The 22602-nt window shown below is 49.1% G+C and overlaps 1 protein-coding gene across 11 annotated transcripts in view; it reads right to left on the reverse strand.

Annotated features, from left to right (window-relative positions):
• The window catches only part of MEGF11 (multiple EGF like domains 11), a 380349-nt gene that overhangs the window by 21545 nt on the left and 336202 nt on the right, over positions 1-22602 (reverse strand). For all 11 annotated transcript variants that reach the window (XR_012091518.1, XM_073012262.1, XM_038008853.2 and 8 more), the window contains 5 exons: positions 11065-11185; positions 9971-10134; positions 8688-8790; positions 3142-3288; positions 2650-2784 (listed from right to left, as the gene is read on the reverse strand). Coding sequence is in view for 10 of the 11 variants with exons in the window: in XM_073012262.1 (XP_072868363.1) it covers positions 2650-2784; positions 3142-3288; positions 8688-8790; positions 9971-10134; positions 11065-11185 (670 nt within the window). In the remaining variant the exon portion in view is untranslated. The remainder of the gene's footprint in view (positions 1-2649; positions 2785-3141; positions 3289-8687; positions 8791-9970; positions 10135-11064; positions 11186-22602) is intronic.

Raw genomic sequence — 22602 nt, forward strand, 5'->3', positions numbered from 1 at the left:
TGCAATCTTGGCTCACTGCAACCTCTTCCTCCCAGGTTCAAGCGATTCTCCTGCCTCAGCCTCCCCAGTAGCTGGGATTATGGGCACGTGCTACCACGTCCGGCTAATTTTTGTATTTTTAGTAGAGACAGGGTTTCATCATGTTGGCCAGGCTGGTCTCGAACTCCTGACCTCAAGGAGTCCACCCACCTTGGCCTCCCAAAGTGCTGGGATTACAGATGTGAACCACTGCACCTGGCCAAACTTTTAATTTGTAAAAAACAAGAAGATGCAGTTTCTGTGGAGCACAATAAAACAAGGTATGCCTGTATTTAGTTCACTTAATCTTGGAATACTCTTATTATGTAGTCTCATTATTATGCCCTATCATTAACTCTGCTTTATAGATGAGAAACTGAGGCAGGTTAAGTAACTTGCCCAAGGTCACACAACTAGGAAGTTGTACCTCTTGCTGGCTAAGTGCCTTTGAGCAAACCACAACACCTGTCCTAGTCTCTGTTTCCTCATCTTTGAGGTGGGAATGGGAGCCCTCACCGACTCTCCTAGGGCCATGGTTAGTAGCTGTGGCAGGCTGGCTGATTTGGGGCCCTGTGCTTCCCCTGGCAGAAACCTTAGTTCCCTTCCAGGAAGTTCTGTTGCCAAGAGGGTGACATGCATCTCACCTGTTTGCAGCTCAAGCTCCAGCTTTTTGAAAAGCAGGCTGCCCAGCCTCTTCTTTCCTACCTCTGGGAGGTACTTGATTTGGGGAACCCAACCCCAAGTCCTGGCCCTCTGTGGGGAGTACGGTGCCAGTGCTGCTCCCCCTACCCTACCTGCAAAACGAACTCTGAGCTTCTCTAACAAGACAGTCTTATCTTTGAAGTCTTTCTCACATATATGAGGCCAAGAAATTTACCCACAGAACTGCTAATACGATCAATCTAATCCATTAATTGGTCGACTTCTTAGCTGAATCAAGAGTAAGGCAAAGAGAGGGGCAGTGGACAGAAGGGGGGCTGGTGAAAAGAAAACATCTGGTTATATTTAATCTATGTTTAATGATTCTGCATAAGCAGTGTCTATAATTTGTAACTCGCTGGAAAGCCAGTCATTAGAAAGTGTCAGTTCAATTTTTTACAAGGTTTGAGACTTAACCAGGGCAGTTGCCATTAATAGCAAACTCTATTAGATCTATATGTGGGAAATACTCATTAGGCCAGTGGGCGATAAATCAGACAACGCAGCATCTGAGAGTTACTCCTCGGGCTGCATGGGTCCTAATTTAGACCTAGACTATCTGTATTGATGGCCAAGTCTCCTATGTTTAATAAGTAAACCTCGACACGTCAGGTTATGATTAAACCATCCTAGGAGGGCTGCAAGTAAATGAAACTGTCACATATGTTTCCCTGGGGCTCAAACTTCTCAGGACCTCAAAGCATCATGTAGTAAACTTTCTACTCAAACATATTAACAGCCCACACACTTGCAAAAATAGCCCAGCTCAGTAGTGATTATTCATCAAAAGAATGGGTTCCCCTGGGAGGTAGTGAGCGCTCAGTCAACAGAAGTATTTAAGCAGAGTCCAGATGAGATTTCTTGCATAGATGACCTTGAAGTTGCTTTTAGCCCTAAGTTTAACAGAGTGCAAGTTCTGTAACCTTGTGTTCAAACCTGTTCTGAAGGCCTCAGCCTACCTTCTAACCCCCATTGCCCACCCCCAGCTACCATATCCATCAGCTGTTCCCTGTAGCATGCCAACATCTCTATGCTTTGCCTAAGCTGCTTCCTCTACACAGAATGCTTTTCTTCCTTTTCCACCTTTCAAGCTAAGGCCCAGCTGAAGTCCTGCATGGTCCATGGAGCCTTCCCCCAAATCTATACTGTCTTGTCCTAAGAAAGCCAGGGATGGCAATAGGCAATGATGTGTGGAGGCAGCTCCTACCTTCTCACTGGTTGTTCAATATTTGGGAATTTTGTGAATGATGTTAAATCATTGGTACCTTGAAATCAGCCATGGTAGGAATATTTATATTTTTAAAATCTGCAGATGTTACAGATCAGGGTTTTTCCCCCACACAGAACTGGTAGGGCAGAACACCAATGCAAATAAGCTTTATGTCACTTTTCAACTCCTGCTGAGTGGTAGCAGTTCTTGGAGTTGGTATTGTGAAGGATTCTGAGGTCAAATCAGGAAAGCATGTGGGGAGGGATTAGGGATGGTGGCCTGAATATGACAGGGAGAAGGGCTTGGAAGTTGCCATCTCCAGCCCAAGCCAGAGCCAACTCCTCTACACTCCCACAGCATTCTCTGCCCTTTACCTTTGGCACTCGGCACAGACCACATGGTGCCACTTCTGATGTAGATCTCCTCTATGCTTATTTCACTTTTCATCCCTTTAGCATGCATGTTGGAATCAGAATTTGTTTCTGCCACTTGGTAGCTACGAAATCACAGATAAAGCATTTCACCTCTGAGCCTGTTAACTGTGTTAGGGCCTTTGTCTCATGCCATGTGGGGCAGTTCTCATAAAGGCAGCCCAAGTCCTGAAGAGGGAAGGAGCTACCTTTACAGAGTATGATGAAAATCCCTAAGCCCTTCCTTCCCTGCCACTTTCCTTCCAGAACCTCTCACCTCCCTGCCCTGTACCATCCTACTGGAGACAGTACCTTGGTTGCAGAGAGCTCCAGAGAATCCTGGGAGGCACTCACAGATGCCGCTGACATGGTGGCAGGGCCCGCTGCTGTGCACGCAGAGGGGGCATGGCTGGGCGCAGCTGTGGCCGTAGAACCCAGGGGCACAGACTGAGGGTAAAGGGAAGATGATGGTCAGCAGCCCAATAGACCCCAGCCAGCCTAGCTACCCTTCCTGTTCCACACTTCTCAAAAACATAGGGAGACCTGCATCCTTCCCACATCTTGGAGGGTACATCCCTTTCTGCAGAGAAGAGCTGTGGTGTGGCCCTGTTTCCACTGAGTAGCTGGGCTGGGCCCCAAACCTGGGGACAGAGCAGCCAGTGCAGAGAGAGAGGAGACTAGAGGGAAGGAAGAGATGGGGGCTGATTTAAGAGCCCAGCCTCTGTCAGGCCAGGGCTAGTTCTAGTGGGAGGGCTAGGGAGGATGAGCCCTCTGAATTCTTCGGGGTCAGGGGATCAGCCTTACTTCTCTGGCATAAGGGTCCTCGGAAGCCAGGGGCACACTCGCAGCTCCCATCCTCTGGGGAGCAGGAGCCTCCATTCTCACAGCTGCAGGAGACAGAGCAGTTGGGGCCCCAGCGGCCAGATGGACACGTGCTGTCACAGCGGATGCCTGTGGGCCAGAGGCAGACTCAGGTCAGTGGTAAGAGAGGTGAGGGCAGAGGGAAAAATGGAGCGAAGGGGGACAGTGCAGTATGAAGAGGTGGAAGCAGCATAGTGCATCCAGGAATGTAGAGGAGAAACTCAGCTGAGGCTTGGCTGGTCATGGAGGATTTTCAGGAAGAAGTGATATCCAGAGTTTAAAAGTCAAGGAGGAATTGACCAAGCAAATGAAATTGTATGTACAAAGAGCAGGAGGCAGGAGAAAGAATCGTGTCTTGAAAGAAATTGCAAATAGTGAATGTGGTTGAACCACAAAGTGCAAATGGGGTACGGCAAGAGATGAGATTGTGGGAGTAAGAAGGAACCAGATCACAAGGGCCTCTTCTGTATGGCATTCAAGAACAGGACCAGGAGAAACCAACTATGGGCAAGTAAGTGTCAGCTGGGAGTGAGCCATATGCTCACGCACATTAGCCCAGGAGCTACTGGTGCTGCTGGGTCCCTGCCAGCCCACCCAGGGAGGGGCTCAGAGAGTAGGTGGGGTCTCTTCAGATTCTTCTGACCAGACTCCTCAGCGCAATATGTGTATCATTCATGCACACATACAATAGAAACCAGTGCTTTGCAAAAATTACATTTACTGTCACTATGTATGATGGACTCTGATGTTTTCTCTGTACTATGATGTATTCTATTTCAGTTTTTAAAATGCCAGTTGTAACCCAACAATTTGATTTAGTGAACCTCATTTTGACAGTGGCCTATGGGGGAATGGATGGAATTTCTCAATTAGAAAAAGGAACAAAGTCTATAATAGTTTTTTTGGGCTCAGGTAGAGGAAATGTGTGTTAGGTTCCCTACAGCCTGAAGGCGAAGAAGGAGTTTTAAAAGGCCTGAGGCTGGATGCCCTAACTCTGAGGTAGGTTTTCTTCCCAGGCAGAAAGGCTTCCATTCTGACATGCATTAGGGAAATGGAACATATGAGCCCAGGAGATTGGCTTGGCTTCAGAAGGTGAATATCAGAGGCTCAGAGAGGGGCAGAAGTAGTTGAAAAATAATGTCTGCCTTGTTATAAGGACAGCGATTGTGGGAAAGAGAAAGAAAGAAAGGAGAAAGACACTTGTGCCCAGTGAACAGAGCCAGCCCTAGCAGCAGCATGAGAGCAGTGGGACCAATTTGGAGGCAGACTGGAATTGTACAAGCCCACCTGGGCTGTCGAGGAGAGGGGAGGGAGGGTGGAACCACTGGAGAGGGGAGAGGGAGGGGCATGCAACAGGCTTTACTCATCCTCCTGTTCCTCTGTCTAGCCCAGCATCTGCGCTCCCTCCCTGTAGTGTCTCAGTTTTGCAGTAGGGTAGAGGCTTCAGATGCCACTCTCTGGGAGATGGTTGCAGGTGGGTAGGTGGGGGATGGGCGGGGGGCAAGTGGTTTCCTCCCCAGGGAATGGGATCTGGTAGCCATATTTTACCCATTGACAGGGGTCTCTCCCAGTGGTGTTTCAGGTGCCCAAGAGGTGAACCCTGGACAGGCATCATAGATTGACTAAAGGGAGTTTGGGAAAGTGGAAACCATAAAACTGTTCAAAGTTTTGGATCCATCTTCAAGTTTCTCCTTTTCCTGGGCATAACAAAGCTGTGATCTGCTATAAGGCTTTTGTTTTTTGAGACAGGGTCTCACTCTATCACCCAGGTGGGAGTGCAGTCACCCAGGCGGGAGTGCAGTGGCATGATCTCAGCTCACAGCAACCTCTGCATCCCAAGTTCAAGCAATTCTCCTGCCTCAGCCTCCCGAGTAGCTGGGATTATAGGTGTGAGCCACCACAGCTGGCTAGCTTTTGTATTTTTAGTAGAGACGGGGTTCCTCCATGTTGGCCAGGCTGGTCTTAAACTCCTGATCTCAAGTGATCTGCCCACCCCAGCCTCCCAAAGTGCTGGGATTACAGTCATGAGCCACTGCACCAGCCTAGGACTTCTTTTGCCTGTGGTTGTTGGAAACCCAGGATTCAGACCACAGGCCTAGGGACAGCTGTTCCTTGCACTGAGGTGGAGCTTTGCTGCCTACAGGGCCTCCAATTCCACTGCACACCAAGCACTCTGCCAGCTGGCCAAGGCACATGTGTCACACATAGACACTGCTCTTTCCTGAAACCATAGGTATTACTGTGTTCATAAAACACAGTGTATGTGAAAGCACCACTGAGTTCATGGCAGCTGGTTGCTGTTGTGTTTATCCTAGCCAATGGCCATGAAAAGTATAGCTACTCTCATTGTGGAATCCTTAGTGTTTTCATGTCACAAGGGGTCCTCGTTTATGGAGATTGAGAACCATGAGTGTAGCATGTTTATTCTCAGACTGAAGGTGTCTGCAAAGTCCCACTGGGTTCTAGGACTTGGCAGTTATTATATTCTGGGCCTGTTTCCGTGGGAGTGGGGCTCCTGTTTGTGGTGGTTCTATATGTCCCAAGACCTTCTTGGAGCTTAAGACATGGGATCTAAGTGGAAAGAAGGGTCAAGGATTTCCCCATACGGAGTGCCCAGTTCCAGAAGCGACTTACTGATACGATCAAAGGGGCTGGCCTTGGCCTTGTGGGAGGCTCCCAGCTATAGTTTCTGAAGAAGCAGCTTCAGTTACCTTCCTGGGCCCCAGTTTTCCCCACAGTTGGATAGGGATAGTCTCCCTCAGAGGTCCTTTCCTTTCTTACTCTAGGGAATCCCCTTACTTTATTTTTCAGGAATCTTCCCCACCCCCACATCTATATTGGTGGGTAAACCTAGGCTAGGGATCCATACATGATGATCTCTGGTTCATGCAATGAAGCCAGTAGCCACTCAGCATTCCATATCCTTCAGGGTCCGTTCCTTCCCCAGGAAGCTTTCTTGGATGTCTGCCCAGGGAGACAAGCATCTCTTTGATAACCAGCAGCATACAGCTTTGTACCTGTTACTTGAAAGCTTCATACACATGAGTCCTGTTTCCCCTGCCAGCAATGTGAAGACAGGGACCATGGCTTACTGACACTTCTGACTTTGCTTACCTAGGTGCTCCTCAGGGACAGGATGCCAATTTGGTCATTTTTGCATCTTTGGTGCCCAGCACAGTGTTTGGCACACAGTAGGTACTCAGAAACTGTTGCTTTTTACCATTTACTGCTGAGTTTGGTAATTGCTTGAGTCAATAAATGCTAGTTGATTGAATAAATGGTTCCCCCTTAAGATACAATCCTGAGTCTCTCATCCTATTGGCCCCAATGTCCTGAGACCCCAGACAACTCCTTTTCCTTATCTGTGGCATGAGAAGGTTGGAGGAGATAATCTTTAAAGTCTCCCCCACTTTAAGGGGAAAAATCATGAATGGTTATAGGCCAACTTCTTCCAGTTTATTTCAATAAACATTTAATAAGCACATATTATGTGCAGGGCAAGATGAATAAGACAAAATGCCAGTTATCAGTAAGCCTATGGCTTATGAGGGTAAAGGGAAGACGTGCACATCTCTGGGCAGCCCCAAACCTGTGCCGAGCCAAGGAGTGAGCAATGTGCCAGGGACTGGGAAATTAGGCACAGATTTTCTTGAGGCAGAGGTGAGTGGGGAGGGCTCAGTGGGAGGCCCATCTCTGTCTCTCATTGGCCCCCTTCTACATGACAAACCTCAGGACATCAATTGTTTCTTTGAAAAGACTTCAGGGCCACATTTGGGGAAATTAGGTTTAGAACAGCAGAGGCCTTGCTGAAAGATTGTTCACCAAGGACAGAATTTTTAAGCACTACATGTCATTAAAATCTTAATCGGCTCACTCAAAATTAAGGCAATGAAAAATTAAAGTTGATTTCCACTTGGCTTCTGCTGAGATTCTAGGGTGCCAGTGACCAGGGTGGAGCCCTATTCTTTACTGAGGGGCAGGAGCCAGCAGGGCAGGGGAAGCCAGGCCAGAGATACTGCAGAGGAAGCAATGTCCCTGGCTCTTGGCTGCTTAGAAACTTTCTGATTATGAACACAGGCTGTGCAGCAACCTGGTGTTAATTATTAATCTGATAACCTATACTGCCAGAAATGACTATTAATTTTTTCTCTTTGCTGCTCATCACCTTGGGACTGGCTAGTAGGTTCACTCCTGAAATGCTTATTAAGCACTTCCTGTGTTCATGGCCTACTTTTACTGAGCACTTACTATGTGCCAGGCACTATTAGCACTTTATAGGTAGTAACTCATTTAAGCTTCAAAACAACCCTGTAGTTGCAAGGATAATTATCTGTATTTTAGGGATGGAGAGTTCAGGCCCTGAGAGGTTAGACGACTTGCCCAAGGTCATAAACCCCAGCAGTCTGGCTCTAGAGCTGGGTTCTTAACAACCATGTTATCCATATCTCTGTGGCAGGCAGTGGATACAATGGTGAATAAGGCATATGCCTCCATAGAGCTGATGGCCACATTAGGAAGGCAGATAATAAACAGTTACCACAATTGTCATTGAACTCTGATTTAAGTACCACAATAGGAAAAATGTAGGGTAGAAGAATTAATAAAGGGGATGCTTTTGTCTTGGTCAGGTTGGGGGTGGGTATCATAGCAGGGGCAGTGCCTTCCTAGAGGAAGAAAGCTTTACATTGAAATCTGGTAGACAAGGAGTTATCAGGTGAAAAAGGGAAGGAAATGATCCAGGCAGAGGGAATGGCATGTACAACGGCCTGGAGTCAGGAAGGTGGTTGGCTCCCTGAAGAAGTAAGACTGTGGCCCTGGTGGCTGGAATGTCGTGAGCCACAGAGTGAGCAGAGCGAGGTGGAGGAGTCAGGCAGAGCCAGATCCCATGGGCCCTGGGCCATGGTAAGGATTTAAAGTTTTATATAAGAGTCGTGGGAAGCCATTGAGGCATTCTGAACAGGGACTGAAATGGCAGGTCTGGGTTTGAAAAGTTGACTCCGGCCACCAGGTGCAGAATGAATGCAGCCGGGCAAGATCGGAGTCCAAGGCAGTGCCAGATGCGGGATGGTGCCCAGCAGACCGTGTGGTGGCAGTGGGATGGAGAGAAGTAGATGGATTCACCTTGTATTAGGAGGCAGGCTGACAGGATAGATATAAGGAGCAGAATTCTGAGACTGGACTAAGGAGAAAGACCCTTGTCCCCTTCTCCATCATATTCTCTAGATTGAGCACTTACACCCACTATATGTCAGCTTTTGACCTACTGGAGTGACTCCAGTGCCTTGGACAGAGCTTATACCTAATAGATATTCAATAAATACTTGAATTAAATGGAATGGAGAACTGGAACCCAGAGCAGATAAAGGGAAAGATGCATATTCAGGGATCAAGAAGAAAGGTATTGAAGAAGAAAGAACGGTCAAGAGAAGTAGAATACCAAGAACCCAGTTTCACAGTACGTGGGTGGTGGCACAGCAAGGGAAGGTTACCTGTCCATCCGGCCAGGCAGCAGCAGTGGCCTGTGACAGGGTCACATCCATCAGCATGGCTGCAGTCACAGTGTTCACTGCAGTTCAGCCCAAATGTGCCATCCTGTGGAGAAGACAGGGAGAGAAAAATGATCAGACCCAAACTTCCAGAGGTTTGTGTTACTTCTATGGATCTTTTCTTTAATTTTTACTTTCAGAGGGTCCAGTGAGATCTACTGGATCTTGATGACAACACTGAGCCAGAACCCCACAGGGATGTAGGGAGACTGGGGCTGGGGCACAATGGGGACACGTTTTGTAAGTGGGAATCAACACAGCCATGAAGACACTCTGAAGAATTATTTGGCTGCATTAACAGGAGTATGAGTTGGGAGGGAGGGTGATACTCCTGCTCTACTTTTCAGTGGTCAAGCTCAAAGGCCTGTAATGATCATTAACTAAAATTGTAAATGAAAGTGCACTTTGCAAATTGTAACACATTGATCACATGTGAGGAATTACTATGATTTATTCTTTGTTGCTGGGGAAGAAGGTAGTCACCAATTCTTATATGCTCATTAGGTATCAAAAGCCTCATATACCTCATTTTTCTTAATCCTCACAGCAATTCCATGATATGATTCCATTATATTCCCACTTTAAAGATGAGAAACAAGGTTAGAGAGGTGAAGTAACATGCTCAAGGTTACAAAGGATGTGAGAAAGCCAAGATTTGAACTCAGGATTGCAGGACTCCAAATTACTCATTAAGGAGTGCATTGCTCACTCATCCAACAATATATCAGTGGGTTTAACTTATTTGTATCTCAGACCTATAAGATCCAGTGATTAAGTCTGGGTGGTTATTGTTGAACAGTGCTTGCTTTAGTCGCCACACACTCTGATCATAAAAGCACAGACTGTTGGAACCAGAAGGAAGCTTAGACATTATCTACCAAGGAATGGCAAGTCTCGTGGATTAGTAAGGGTTGTCTTGTAGCACTGGGTTGTGAAGGAATCTGAAGCTGCATTTGAGCTCGAGTGCCAGTCAATAGTGTTTACCAAGAGCAACACGGGAAAAGTGATGCCATGTCACCACATCTGCCAAGTATTTGCCATTTTATAGATGAGAGGGATGAGGGCCAAAGTAGTAAAATAGCCACAGAGAAGTTAGGACTAGGACTAAGTGTCCCATCACCTAGCTTAGTGCTCTTCTCTGTGCACTCTTGTGGACAAACTAACACCAGGGAAAGGGCGTGAGAGAATGCTAAGCCCAACCTGTCCCTCCCCACCCTGGCACTCACCGGGCAAGGCAGCTCACAGGTGTCTCCCAGCCAGCCAGGGGTGCAGGAACAGGAGCCATCTATGGGGCTGCAGGCTGCCCCATTGGCACAGGTGCAGCTCTCGTTGCAGTTCAGGCCCCATGTCCCACTGGGACACGGCAGGGTGCAGTCCAGGCCCTGCCACCCTGAGGGGAGGGAAAGGGACTGTCACTTCTCCAGGTCCAGTGTGTCTTTTTGCCCACTCCCCCCAGCTCTACACACAGCATCCGACCCAAACCACTGCTTTCCTGAGGGCTGGATTAGAACACACATTCCACACACAGTTCAGAAATTCAACAGAGCTGTTAGGAGAGCTGGGGCTAGAACCCAGGTCTCCTGCCTCTGGGTGCTCACTGTTTGTGCTCCAGGCAGATGATCCTACCTGGAACAGGTACCACCTCAGGTGGGGAGTGCTGTCTCTGCCCAGGGTGGAGTCTGGCAGCTTAACTCAGGGCCCTCTGTTTGAGGGACAGCTGATTCTCCATTTTTAGGCTGGTCACCGGCCTCTTTGCCTACTGCACCATTTCTCCCCTTCTCCCCTTCCCCACTTCCCTGTTTGTGACGGGGGCTGGCCTCTGTGGGATGCATATCCCAGGATTCCCGTCAGCTGGCTCCCAGCTGGGCTGCATGTGGGAGACCTGCCCATAGACTGGAGAGTGGAAGCAGGAGAGATAGGTGTGTCCTCTCCCTCTTTGTCTGGGGCCTTGGGCGGTGGCGCAGCCCCCTCTCTCCATGTCTCAGTGCCTACGAGGTACCCTTCACTCCCAGGCTCTGGGAACTCTTTCTTTTGTTCCTCCAACCCTAGGAGCGATAGCAGCTTCTCCCACAGGTGTTAATGTCTGGGTTGCATACCTTCCCTGTGTGCTCTTCAGCTCTTTGAACATTGCGATGAATCCCCTCATTACATTCCTGCTGTTGAAGTTCCTGGCATGGGTTTCCTTGCCTGGAACCCAACCAATATAGGCTTCCTGACCTTGCATGTGGGTGGGGTTGGGGCAGCCCCACCTCAGCTGGCAGCACCACCTGGGCAGTGTGCTCGTATGTGGGGGATGAGCTTGGGGGAGAGGGCACATTACCTTCCTTGCAGGTACAGGAGCCATCTACTGGGGAGCAGGTGCCACCATTGTTACAGCTACAGATGGACGAGCAGTTGGGGCCGTAGGTCCCTGCTGCACAGGAAACGGCACAGACCTCTCCCTGGAAAGGGAGGGGTTGAATTTTGGATCAAAGATTGCTCCACGTTGGATGGCTGTGGTAGGCAGGATAATGACCCCTGCTGCCCCCAACATGTTCATGTCCTAATCCCTGGGATCTGTGAATATGTTACCTTACATGGCAAAAAGGGACTTTGCAGGTGTGATTAAGGACCTGGAGATGGGGAGAATGTCAGGGGTTATCCAGGTGGGCCCAATACAATCACGAGTACTTCAGAGTAAAAGATGACCAAAGAAGGTAGGTCAGAGAGATACACCATGAGAAGCCCTCCACCTGCCTGTGCTGACTTTGAAGATGAAGGAAGGGGCCAGGAGCTGAGGAATGCAGTGGCCTCTAGAATCTGGGATCAGCAGCTCTTTTACAGTTAGCAAGAAAATGAGGGCCTCAGTCCTGCAACCAGAGGAACTGAATCTGCCAACAACATGAGTGAGCAGGAAATAGACCCTCTCCTAAAGCTTCCAGGAAGGAACACGGCCTGCCGGCACCTGGGCTTCAGCCTCATGAAACCCATACCAGACTTCTGACCTTCAGGACTGTCAGATAATAAATTAGTGCTGTTTGAAGCCACTAAGTTGTGATTTTTTACAGCAGTAATGGAAAACTAATATAACCGTTTTCAGTTATTGGAGGGGTCAGGCCTCCAGACCACAAATCTAGGGGACCTTGACCCCAAAGTCTGTATTAGGTTGAAGCAGCACCAAGTCTAACCCATTGTCTCCCAATCTGATTTCTCACCCACAACCCCACGACACGAGTAGTAATATCCTATCCGTATTTGCCTGAGCCTCAGAGAAGTTAAATGTAAATGATAGCTAATGCATATTGAGACCTTTCTCAATATCGTGTAACACACACACCATCTCATTTAATTGTCACAGCACTTACAAGAGATAGAAGCTACTGCCTCAGCATTATTCTCACCTAACAGACAACTGCATGGAGAAGTTACTTAACTCTGCCAAGGTCACAGAACTAAACCCAGTTGCTCCTTGTTGGAACCCAGGCTGGCTGCTTAACCATTACATTACCGGGGATCCTAAACTGGCTGCCCTGGAAAACATTCTGAGATAGAGATTAGTGAGCTCTTGAGAACAATCCCGATGAGGGATGTGGTCCAGGCTGAGGAAAAGTTGAACCGAGGCACAGTTACAGTAACTTCTGCTGATCTGGCAGGAAGCTCTGAAGCTGAGATGACCCCTGGAGTTGTCCCACATGGGGGAAAAGGAGGGAAATCCTTTATGCCCCCATCAATCACTGGCCATCCACTGGGATGGGGGAAGGGGCCATGACTCCTCAGGTGAGTCGGCTGACTTCAAAGGCAGTGTCTATAGAGGGCCTCACCTGGGAGCCACTAACTTTCCGGCAGCTGGAGAAGAAAGTGCTTCTGTCCTGAGGGGTGAATCTGGGCATCCACTCTACCGGTAAGTGGGTACGCTGTTAGCTCCAGTAAGGAATTTGGAGGAGGGGCAAGTTACAGGCTAGGGAGACCAGGAATGGAGGCTTCAGAGGCGTTGAGTGGTGGGAGCATTCAGTTAATCAGAAGAGTAGGGTAAAGGGGATGCAGGTGGGAAGAGGGGTGTGGACGACAGTGCAGAGGAGTATGAGCTGGGAATGCTCCAGGGGCGGCTGAAGGGTGGAGTGAAGGAGATAGGCAGAAGGGGGGCTGGGAGCCTAGAATGCCAGGGGAGGGAGTTCGGACTTTCTTCCCTGGGTCCCCCAGGACATGCTTCCCCACTTAGGAACCTACTGTGGTGCTGTCTACGCTGGAGCAAGTGGTCGCTGGATGTTGAATTCCCACCTCCAGCCCCTAGGGAGTGTCTCCAGCCAGCGTCTTAGGCCTTACGCCAAAGCTTCCCGTGGGAATCCTGGTAATAAATTTGGGCCCCACTAGCTGTGTGACACCAGATATGTACTGCCCCTCTCTGAGTCTCAGTTCCCGCATCTCTAAAATGACAGGCGTGGCATAGAGGAACTCCCTTCTCAACTCTAAGGGTCCAGGCATCTGCCTTCACTCCTATGTGGGCCACAGAGAGACCCGCGGGTGTGGGTCTTTGCCACGGAGAAGCTCCTCTCCAGCCCTTTTCTGCTTCTGTCCCACCCTTGGAGTCAGGGAGTGTGAAGTCCTATCCCACAGGCCCCACGGTTCCTGCTCTTTCCCCCGCTAGTCCCCAGCAGGCCTGACCAGCTGGTGTCTGTCAGCTTTCCTATTACCCAGAAAACTCCAATTTCTCCAAGACGATAAATAGCACATAAGAATCTGTTTAACCTCTGAGGGTCTTGGCCTGGGTGCAGACCGTGGGCACAGCGTATGCCTGTCTGCCTGAATCTGCTATCAGAGAGAAGGGGTTTCTCTCCCAGCGTCCTCATTAGTGTCCCCAATCCTGATCCCCCTGCAAGGCCTCAGGTTGCCTGTGAGCCCGGTTGCGGGTCTGCTGATGGGGCTCAGAGAGGCCTCCTGCCCTGGCCCTGATCCATGGGACAGGATGCCGGGAGCCCAGCTTGACACATCTGCTCCCAGCAATGCTGTGTCAGTTTTCTCCCAGAGAAGCCTACGTCCGGTCTTTGCAGCAGTCCTGGGAGGCCACCAGGCTGAGGTGACTTTCTGCTTCCCAGAGAAGAAAAGGGAGAGTCAGAGACGGGCAGTGGCTTATCCAGAACCCCCGGTGTGTTAGTGCCAGTGAAGGTGAAGGAGAAAGAACCAGATCTTCCATCCTGAGATGCAATAGGGGTGAGGGAACAGAGGGTGGACTCTGGTACCATCCTGCTTTCACAGCTTATTCACCGTGTGACCATAGGCAATTTACTAAACCCCCTGAGCCTCAGTTCCCACATCTGTTAAATGGAATTGAAATGTCTCCTTTTCACAGGATTAAGAGGATTAAATTAGTTATCATTTGTGTAGTAGTTAGAATAGTGCCTGATGGGTAGAAAGCACTATACAAGCTATTAGTGCAAAGATATGCCATCTCTTAGGGAAAGAATACACAAAATCCTCCTAGGTTTAAGTTTAAGAAGGAAGTTCTGGAGGAGAGATCCACTTCTCAATTAAAAAATGCCAGCCCTGAAGGAGAGGAGGCAGGGTGGGTACCCGCGGCAGGGGGGTTGGGGAGAGTCCTGACTCCATGCCCCTTGTTTACCTTTTTATCACCTTCTCTGGGCTGGCTCCCTGTTCCCCCTCACAGCTGACACAGGCTGGAACTTTCATCACCACACACTACAGGTATAGTCTTGGAGGACGGAATGACCATTCCCTGAGGGCCACTGTTCCAAACACTTTGCATTTGTCAGATCCTCTGATATTGTGAAATATGTATTAGGTCTTCATCCAGTTTCCTGCCAAGCAACTCCTGGAATCCTTAGAATCTCCAAAGTGAGGTGTTTTGTTTTTGTTTTTGTTTTTGTTTTACCCCCGAGACGGAGTTTCACTCTTGTCGCCCAGGCTGGAGTGTAGTGGCGTGATCTCGGCTCACCACAACCTCCACCTCCCGGTTCAAGTGATTCTCCTGCCTCAGCCTCCTGGTAGCTGGGATTACAGGCATGCACCACCACGCCCAGTTAATTTTTGTGTTTTTAGTAGAGACGGGGTTTCTCCATGTTGGTCAGGCTGGTCTCGAACTCCCGACTTTAGGTGATCCACCCACCTTGGCCTCCCAAAGTGCTGGGATTACAGGTGTAAGCCACTGCACCTGGCCAAAAGTGAGGTCGTTTTGTATGCTAATGACTGATGGCTGCTTCAGGATGGGGACTGGTCACCAGAAAGGCCAAGGCAGGATTAGAAAGTTGGGACGTACAGCCCCACCCACTGAAGGGGGAAGGTATAAGGAAGAGGGACTGAAGGTTGAGTTGATCACCAAAGGCCAGCGAGGTAATCAATGATTCCCATGTAACGAAGTCTCCATAAAAACTCTAAAGGACAGGGTTTGGAGAGCTTCTGGATAGCTGAACATACGGAGGTTCCGGGAAGGTTGTACACCTGGAGAGGGCATGGAAGTTCCACACCCCTTCCCACATGTTTTGCCCTCTGTATCTTTTCATCCATATCCTTTATAATATCCTCGATAATAAACTGGTAAATGTGTTTCCCTGAATTCTGTGAACCTCTCTAGCAAATTAATCGAACCCAAGGGGGGAGTTGCAGAAACCTGATTTATAGCCTGTCAGTTACAAGCACAGGCAAGGAAGGCCAGGCGCGATGGCTCACACCTGTAATCCCAGCACTTTGGGAGGTTGAGGCGGGTGGATCACAAGGTCAGGAGATTGAGATCATCATGGCCAACATGGTGAAATCCCATCTTTACTAAAATACAAAAAAATTAGCTGGGCGTGGTGGTGCGCGCCTGTAGTCCCAGCTACTTGGGAGGCCGAGGCAGGGGAATCGCTTAAACCTGGGAGGCAGAGATTGCAGTGAGCCGAGGTCATGCCACTGCACTCCAGTCTGGGTGACAGAGCAAGACTCCGTCTCAAGAGGAAAAAAAAAAAACACAGGCAAACAGCCTGGAGCTTGTGACTGGCATCTGAAGGCAGGAAGGGGAGCAGTCTTGGGCCCTAAGCCCTCCACCTGTGGGATCTGACGCTATCTCCAGATAGATAGTGTCAGAATTGAATTGGAGGGCACCCAGCTGATGTCTGCTGCAGAACTGATTGATTGCTTGTTGCTGGGGAGAAATCCCCACACATTGGTCACAGAAGTCTTGTGTGTTGATTGTTGTTGAGTGGGAGAAGAGAAGAAACTGTGGTTTTTTTTTTTTGTTTTTTTTTTTTCCAGTCAGCTCCTAACAGCAAAAAGTCCAAATGGGGAATCAGGCAGTTTCTAAAGTGCACCGCTTTGCCCTGAAGGAATGTAACCTTGACACAGCTAACTTCGAGCACTCTCCTCTTCCACCTCACTGCCCTGGCCCCCTGGCCTCAGTACCAATGCATACCGGGTTCTAACACCTCAAGGAGCACAAGTATTACACTAACAGTTAAAGTTTTTTGTCAAATTCCCTAACTTCTAGCCTCTGATCTGAGGGTGAGGCCTGGTCTGTAATTGGCCAGTCTCTGGTGATTGATGTTCATAGCAAGCCAATCACCAGCCTATCTCAGATTAGACTGTCGGCTCTCCCTACCCCAGCGCATCCCCTGACCCAAGGTACAGTAATACCTTTTTGATTTGGGGGACCAGTAACAAACAAGCCTTAATATGATGGTCTGTGTGGGCAGTCAGTATAGACATCTGTGTGTTTCTGTGGGTGTTTGCCTTGGGTATGTCTGTGTACATTTTCTCCTGGGTGTCTTCCCTGACACTCCTTTCCAGCCCACCAGCCCTGCCCTGGTGGGAATTGGGTGCATACATAGCAACCATCATCCTAGCACCAGAGGGTTGTGGTTGGCTCAGTGCCTCTCTCCACCTCAGGGCTGTGAACTCCGTGGGGATGGATCTGATTGTATTCATGTCTAGATTCTCAGAGCTTGGGCCCCTGCTGGTACATAATGGATCCCCGATAAATGTTTAATTGAAATGAGATGTTTGTGTGTACATGCTGGCTTCTACTGTGGACAGGAGCAGAAGGACTGGGCACTTTCCATATGCTTTCTCTCGTATGCCAGGCAATTCAGCAAATGTTTGCTGAGCGAGGGCCAATTCTGAGCTAGCCATGTTGCAGGCTCCAAGGGCACAGAAGAGACTGGGACCCAGTCTCTGGCCTTGGGCAACTCCCAGGCAGTACCCACGCAGGTATAGTCATGCCTACATCCAGGTATGTTTCTTTGTCCACTTATTTACTCTCTGCCTCTCCCACAGAGACTAGAAGCTTCAAGAGAAGAGGGGCCTTACCTATCTAGGTTCCCCAGTACCTGGCACAGAGTATGGGAATTTTCAAATAATGTGTGAGTGAGGGGCCCTGGTAGGCTGGGTTCTGTGGTCCTCGTCACACACAGGCAACAGAATCTTGTCTAGTCTGAGGATGGGCCCCACGCTAACACACTGACTCTGAGCCTCCATGGGGCTCTTGTGAGAGGGGAAAGCCAGGAGATCCTGGTCTGTGCTTCCGCGCCTCACCCCATCATTCCCTGCCCAACTCTGCCTACCAGAGAGCGGGAAGCACAGGCAAAAATTACCCAGTTGGCCTCTAGAGCATCCATTCTGGGAGACAAGACGTTCTGAGCTAAACAGACATCAGAGATGATCAAATCCACCATGAGCCACGGTGGGCCCACAAGGCAGAGCTGGGACTTGCAGGCCACTGCTCCCAGGGAACTGGCTGCAAGGGTTTTTCTGTCTACACCTGCCTCCCTCCAGCCTAAAGCCTGACCCAAACCAGCCCTCAGTTCATGTCAGTTGATCTTGTCACACACTGGAGAAAAAGGCCAGGATGAGAGCCAGGGTTGTGAGCTGACGAGTTTGCATCTGGCATGTCATATGCTTTGCTTAACCTAGCAACTCTGCCCACTCCCCCAGCCAGGCCTGTCCCCTAAGGTCCTTTATCGAGGTTGTTCCCCTAAAGTCACCATCTCGAATTCCTGCTGGAAGTAGTCTATCTTCTCTTTGGATAAACTCATGTTAATGCACGGTAATGTACAGGCCTTGGTTTCTTTATCAATCATCTGAGGCTATTGAAATCAGTCTCCCCAACTTTTCACCACTTAGGACCCATTTTGGTATTCTCCCCTACAAAGCCCTCTCCGTTTGAAAGACATTGCAGTCACTCTGGGCTGGTGTCCAAGGCCAGTCTCATATTGGACAAGTACAATTTGGCCAGTGACCACATGCCATGTGACTCTAGTGGCAGCCTCTTGTCCACCAACCATGATCTAGATATTCCTATGATGTCACCTATGACCAATCAGAGCTTCTGATCAGCACACACTAACCTGGGATATCACATAGAGTTAATTTAATTCTAATTAAAAGCAAAAGAAAAACCTTGGTGTTTCAGTTAGCTTCATCACAGGTAATACAGGATTTCCCGCAGGTTTTGTGAAATGTACCAAACTGCTCTTGGCAACCTGCTGCAGCCTTTACAAGTGTTTAGCTGGGAACCACTGGCTATGTCATCTCTAAGGGCCCTTTAGCTCTGACTCTGAGTATCTTCCTGCCTGGAGTGGGGGTCTTAACCCAAAGGTGTGAGGAATGGTAGGAAGCAGGGCCAGAGATGGGGAGTCCTCTTGGGCCTCTTAAGATTCCCACCAGCTGTGGTCCACCTGCTCTGCTAATGCATGGCCTGGGCCTGGTCACATACCTGTCCCAATGGTGGGTCGATAGCCCATAATGCTAGAGCTGAAAGGGACACTGGGAATCACCTGGTCCAGCTGCCTTGTTTTATAGGTGAGGAAACTGAGGACAAAAAAGGGAAAGTGACTTGCCCAAGATCACACAGCCAATGCAAGGTGAACATTCATTTGGAACTCAAATCTCCTAGCTCCCATTTCGATCACAGGATGCTAACAGCCCAAATGTGGGAATTCTGGGTTGGCCTGTGCCATCCCTGTTGATATGGAAAGTGCACTTGACACCTAAGCACAGAGCAAGACATCCAGAGGACATGGCCCTGATCTTGAGGGAGCACCACCCACCAAGGCCTAGATGCTCTGACCCTTTCTTAGCACCTGGAAGTTGATGCTTGGGTGTCCTTCTATCTTCATCTATCCCCATCTCCCCAGTCCACACCACCCACAGGGCAGGTCCCCATGCTGCTTCTGGGGATGCCTGCCAGTCCTGTTCAGCATCTTCATTCTGTGAATGCAGAAAGAATGTGAACCCTTCCTCCCATCCAAAGGCCTGTTAATTATAGATGCAGTATTGGCTATTAACATCTTGAACTTGATTTGAAAGCACTACTAACAAAACCTCGACGCTGGTCCCACTAAAGATGCAAATCGCTCCTCCACCTTCCACCTGCCTCTGTGCATAACATGACGGCACAGGCCCAGACCCCGGTGGGTAATGAGTTATATGTTCTATTAAATTTGTTTCAAATATTGTTTATTGAATTTTCTCCCCTGCAATATGCTGCTTTGTAGTTTGGCCCTGTTTGGGAAAATTAATCAACAGCTGAGCTTCTCATGTTGATCATCCGTTTTCCTTGCAATGGACAGGAGGTTAATGAGTATTTTTTGGAGTAGATGGAGGCAAATGGAAAGTGGTTGACCCTCCCTCACACAAAAGAGGGAGGCAATTGTGTGAGTTTGTCGTCCAGTCCCCTTAAATATGCTCTGTGGGTAGGAGGCAGTGTAAACGGCGTGGAACTGAGTTCTCTAGATCCAGGCCAAGGTGGCATGAGCCTGCCAGCCTGTGGGAGCTCAGCAGAGACCACTCTGGGACCAGCAGCCAAGGAAGTTGGCTTGGCTCAGCTTATCCTTTTGTTGGAGGAGTAGGTGGGATGGCTCAGGGCAGGAATGGGTCCTGGACCTGGGGTCAGAGTACATAGGTTCAAGTGAGGCAAAAGCACTAGCCCAAGGTGACTTCCTCATTCATTCATTCATTCATTCATTCATTCATTCGTTCAATCTGTGTTTCTTGAGCATCTATGACAAGCAAGGCATTGTGATAGGCCCTGTGTCTTGCTAACCATTACACTAGACTAGATGAGACCTAAGGTCCCTTTCAGTTCCCACTTTTTTTCTTTTTTTGAGACAGAGTTTCACCCTGTCACCCAGGCTGGAGTGCAATGTTGCGATCTCGGCTCACTGCAACCTCCTGGGTTCAAGCGATTCTCCTGCCTCAGCCTCCTGAGTAGCTGGCATTACAGGTGCATGCCACCTGTAATTAGCCACACCTGGCTAATTTTTGTATTTTTAATAGAGACGGGGTTTCACCATGTTGGTCAGGCTGGTCTCGAACTCCTGACCTCGTGATCCACCTGCCTTCGCCTCTCAAAGTGCTGGGATTACAGGCGTGAGACACCGTGCCCAGCCCTCACTCTTTAACTCTCCCCCAGCCCTCCCACTTCCAGGGCAGGTTTCCCTGTTACTACTCCTCTGTGTCACTTATCACAGTTGTAATGAAGTAATCATTTAAAAAATTCAGCTCTCATTTACTAGATTGCAAGTTCCATGAGGATAAGGATTGAGTCATTTGTGTTCAGTACACATGGACTGAATTATTCAGACATTCAGGAAATGTTTCTTAAGTGCCAGTATGTGTCAGACACTGTGCTAGGTCAGGAGATACATAGGGAGTGGAACAGAGCTTGTCAGTAAAGTTTAGTGGTTAGATGGGGTGGAGCATGAAAGGGGCACAGGCTAGTCCCGCCCTACTTCCAAGGGTTCCGCAGGCAGCCTGTAGTGGCTCTGGTTGCTTCTGTTCATCACCCCAGTCATTCCTGGAGTTCCGGAGCTACTAATGGGGACTGCTTTTGGTGTCCAATGCCACATCCATGCCAGCAGCACACAAGAATTGCATGCTTTACTATTTACAAAGCCCCTTGCCAGACAAGTGCCTGCTCCTTGTCAAGCAGAATGCCAGCCCTGGGCTGCTGCGCACTCCTGCCCACCCTTGTCAGTCACACCCCACTCCCAACTCTACATGCTAGGACAGTGGGACTCTCAAGGGGGGAGCCTCATTTGTAATTTCCTAGGGAGAAAGAGTGACACGTGGCCCACAAGGCAAACAGAATAGCTTGTCCAAATGCCAGCCACGGCAGCCTCTCCAACGCAGAGCAAACCTCGCTGGACCTAATTAGTGCGTCACTGATAAAGCAGCAACTGACAGCAGGTGCATGTTGGGGAAAAGAAACTCTGCATAAGGTATGAGGAACAGAGAGCCACAGGGATGAGAGAGAGACTTGGAGGACACTTGTTATATCCATCCCTGACCCTGCCTCCCTGTGCTGAGGGAGAAATGTCCACAGCCTGTGGGGCTGAGTCATTCTGTCTGGCTCCCATGCAGGCGGAAGGAGCAGAAAGGTTAGGACTGGAAGCCCCTGTAATATTCACTCTCACCTATGTCTATCAAAAATGAATAGGCTGCCAGTGATCTGAGGTTACTCTGTGCAGTTGTGTAGGGTGTGCACTGCACAACTCTAGAGGTTTTATTCAAATGACAGTCATTATAGATTTGTGTATATATTATATCAGTTTTCTGGCAGATGTCAGTAGAATGTCTTGAGAAAGGGGTAACTTATTCTAATTTGCACAAATATTTGATATGACTCTGATATCTCAAGGGTCTCTTTGGAGGAGCACAGACACCAAAACATTTCAGAGAGACCTGGCTGGGTGCAGTGACTCATGCCTGTAATCCCAGTACTTTGGGAGGCTGAGGCAGGTGGACTGCTTGAGGTCAGGAGTTTGAGACCAGACTGGCTAACATGGTGAAAACCTATTTCTACTAAAAATACAAAAATTAGCTGGGCATGGTGGCAGGTGCCTGTAATCCCAGCTACTTGGGAGGCTGAGGCACGAGAATAGCTTAAACCCAGGAGGCAGAGACTGCAGTGAGCCAAAATTGCCCCACTGCACTCCAGCTTGGGTGACAAAGTGAGACTCCATCTCAAAAAAAAAAAAAAAAAAAAAAATTCAGAGGGACCCAAGAGGCAGTCTATGCGGCCAAGAAAAGATGTTTTAGATCAAGTTGAGGCCATGCCACTTACTGGCTGAGTCATCCAGGGTGCTCCTAGGGACTCAGCTGCAGTTCTCATGGAGCAGTTTCTTTTCTCCTCTGTATCGATACTCTTGTGCTACCTGTATCCCCTTCTCCTTTTCTAACCATTCTCTTTCCTGAGATTCTGTACTCAGTTTAGAGCAGGCATTACTGGCTTCTATGGGCTTATTGAGCAAACTCAGGAGAGTTGTACCTTATTAGGAGACCCAAATTCTAAAATCTCTGGAGATGTTTGCACAGTGTATGCATGATGGGCAGCCCTTGGAGGGAGTGGGGAGCAGGACCCTGGTCCTCACCACTGACGACACCCCTTCACCGCTCCAGACAGGGGTGGCCCTGTGGCTTAGGGCAGACCCACACATCCCTAGTGCTGATGACAGGAGAAAGGAAACTCCATATTTTTCACATCCCCCTTGGTGACAGGCTTGTGCCAGGCACTTTTTTTTTTTCTCTTATCTCCTTTTGCTCTATAACAGCCCTGCAGGGAGAGAATTCCCTTCCTAGAGAGAGAACTATCCTAGAGAGGGTTTGCAAACCAAGGCCGGAGAGGTCGATTTGCCCCAAGTCACAGCATGGGAAAGGGAAGGGGCAACTGATTCCAAAGCCCAAGTTCTCTCCCCTAGACCAGGCTGCCTTGACTGCACACAGATTGGAAGAGATGGGGACTCAAAGGCTCTTAGCACATGCAATGTGCAAGGCTTGCTACCAGGTGCCTGTGATGTGTAATTTCATAATCTGTCCTACCCATTTGTTGTTAAATGTATGTTGACAATGAAGGCAGAAACGGCTCACAGGGGCTTATGGTGGGAACTCCTAG

Source organism: Chlorocebus sabaeus, chromosome 26 (genome assembly GCF_047675955.1).
Source record: "Chlorocebus sabaeus isolate Y175 chromosome 26, mChlSab1.0.hap1, whole genome shotgun sequence".
NCBI classification, from domain to species: domain Eukaryota; kingdom Metazoa; phylum Chordata; class Mammalia; order Primates; family Cercopithecidae; genus Chlorocebus; species Chlorocebus sabaeus.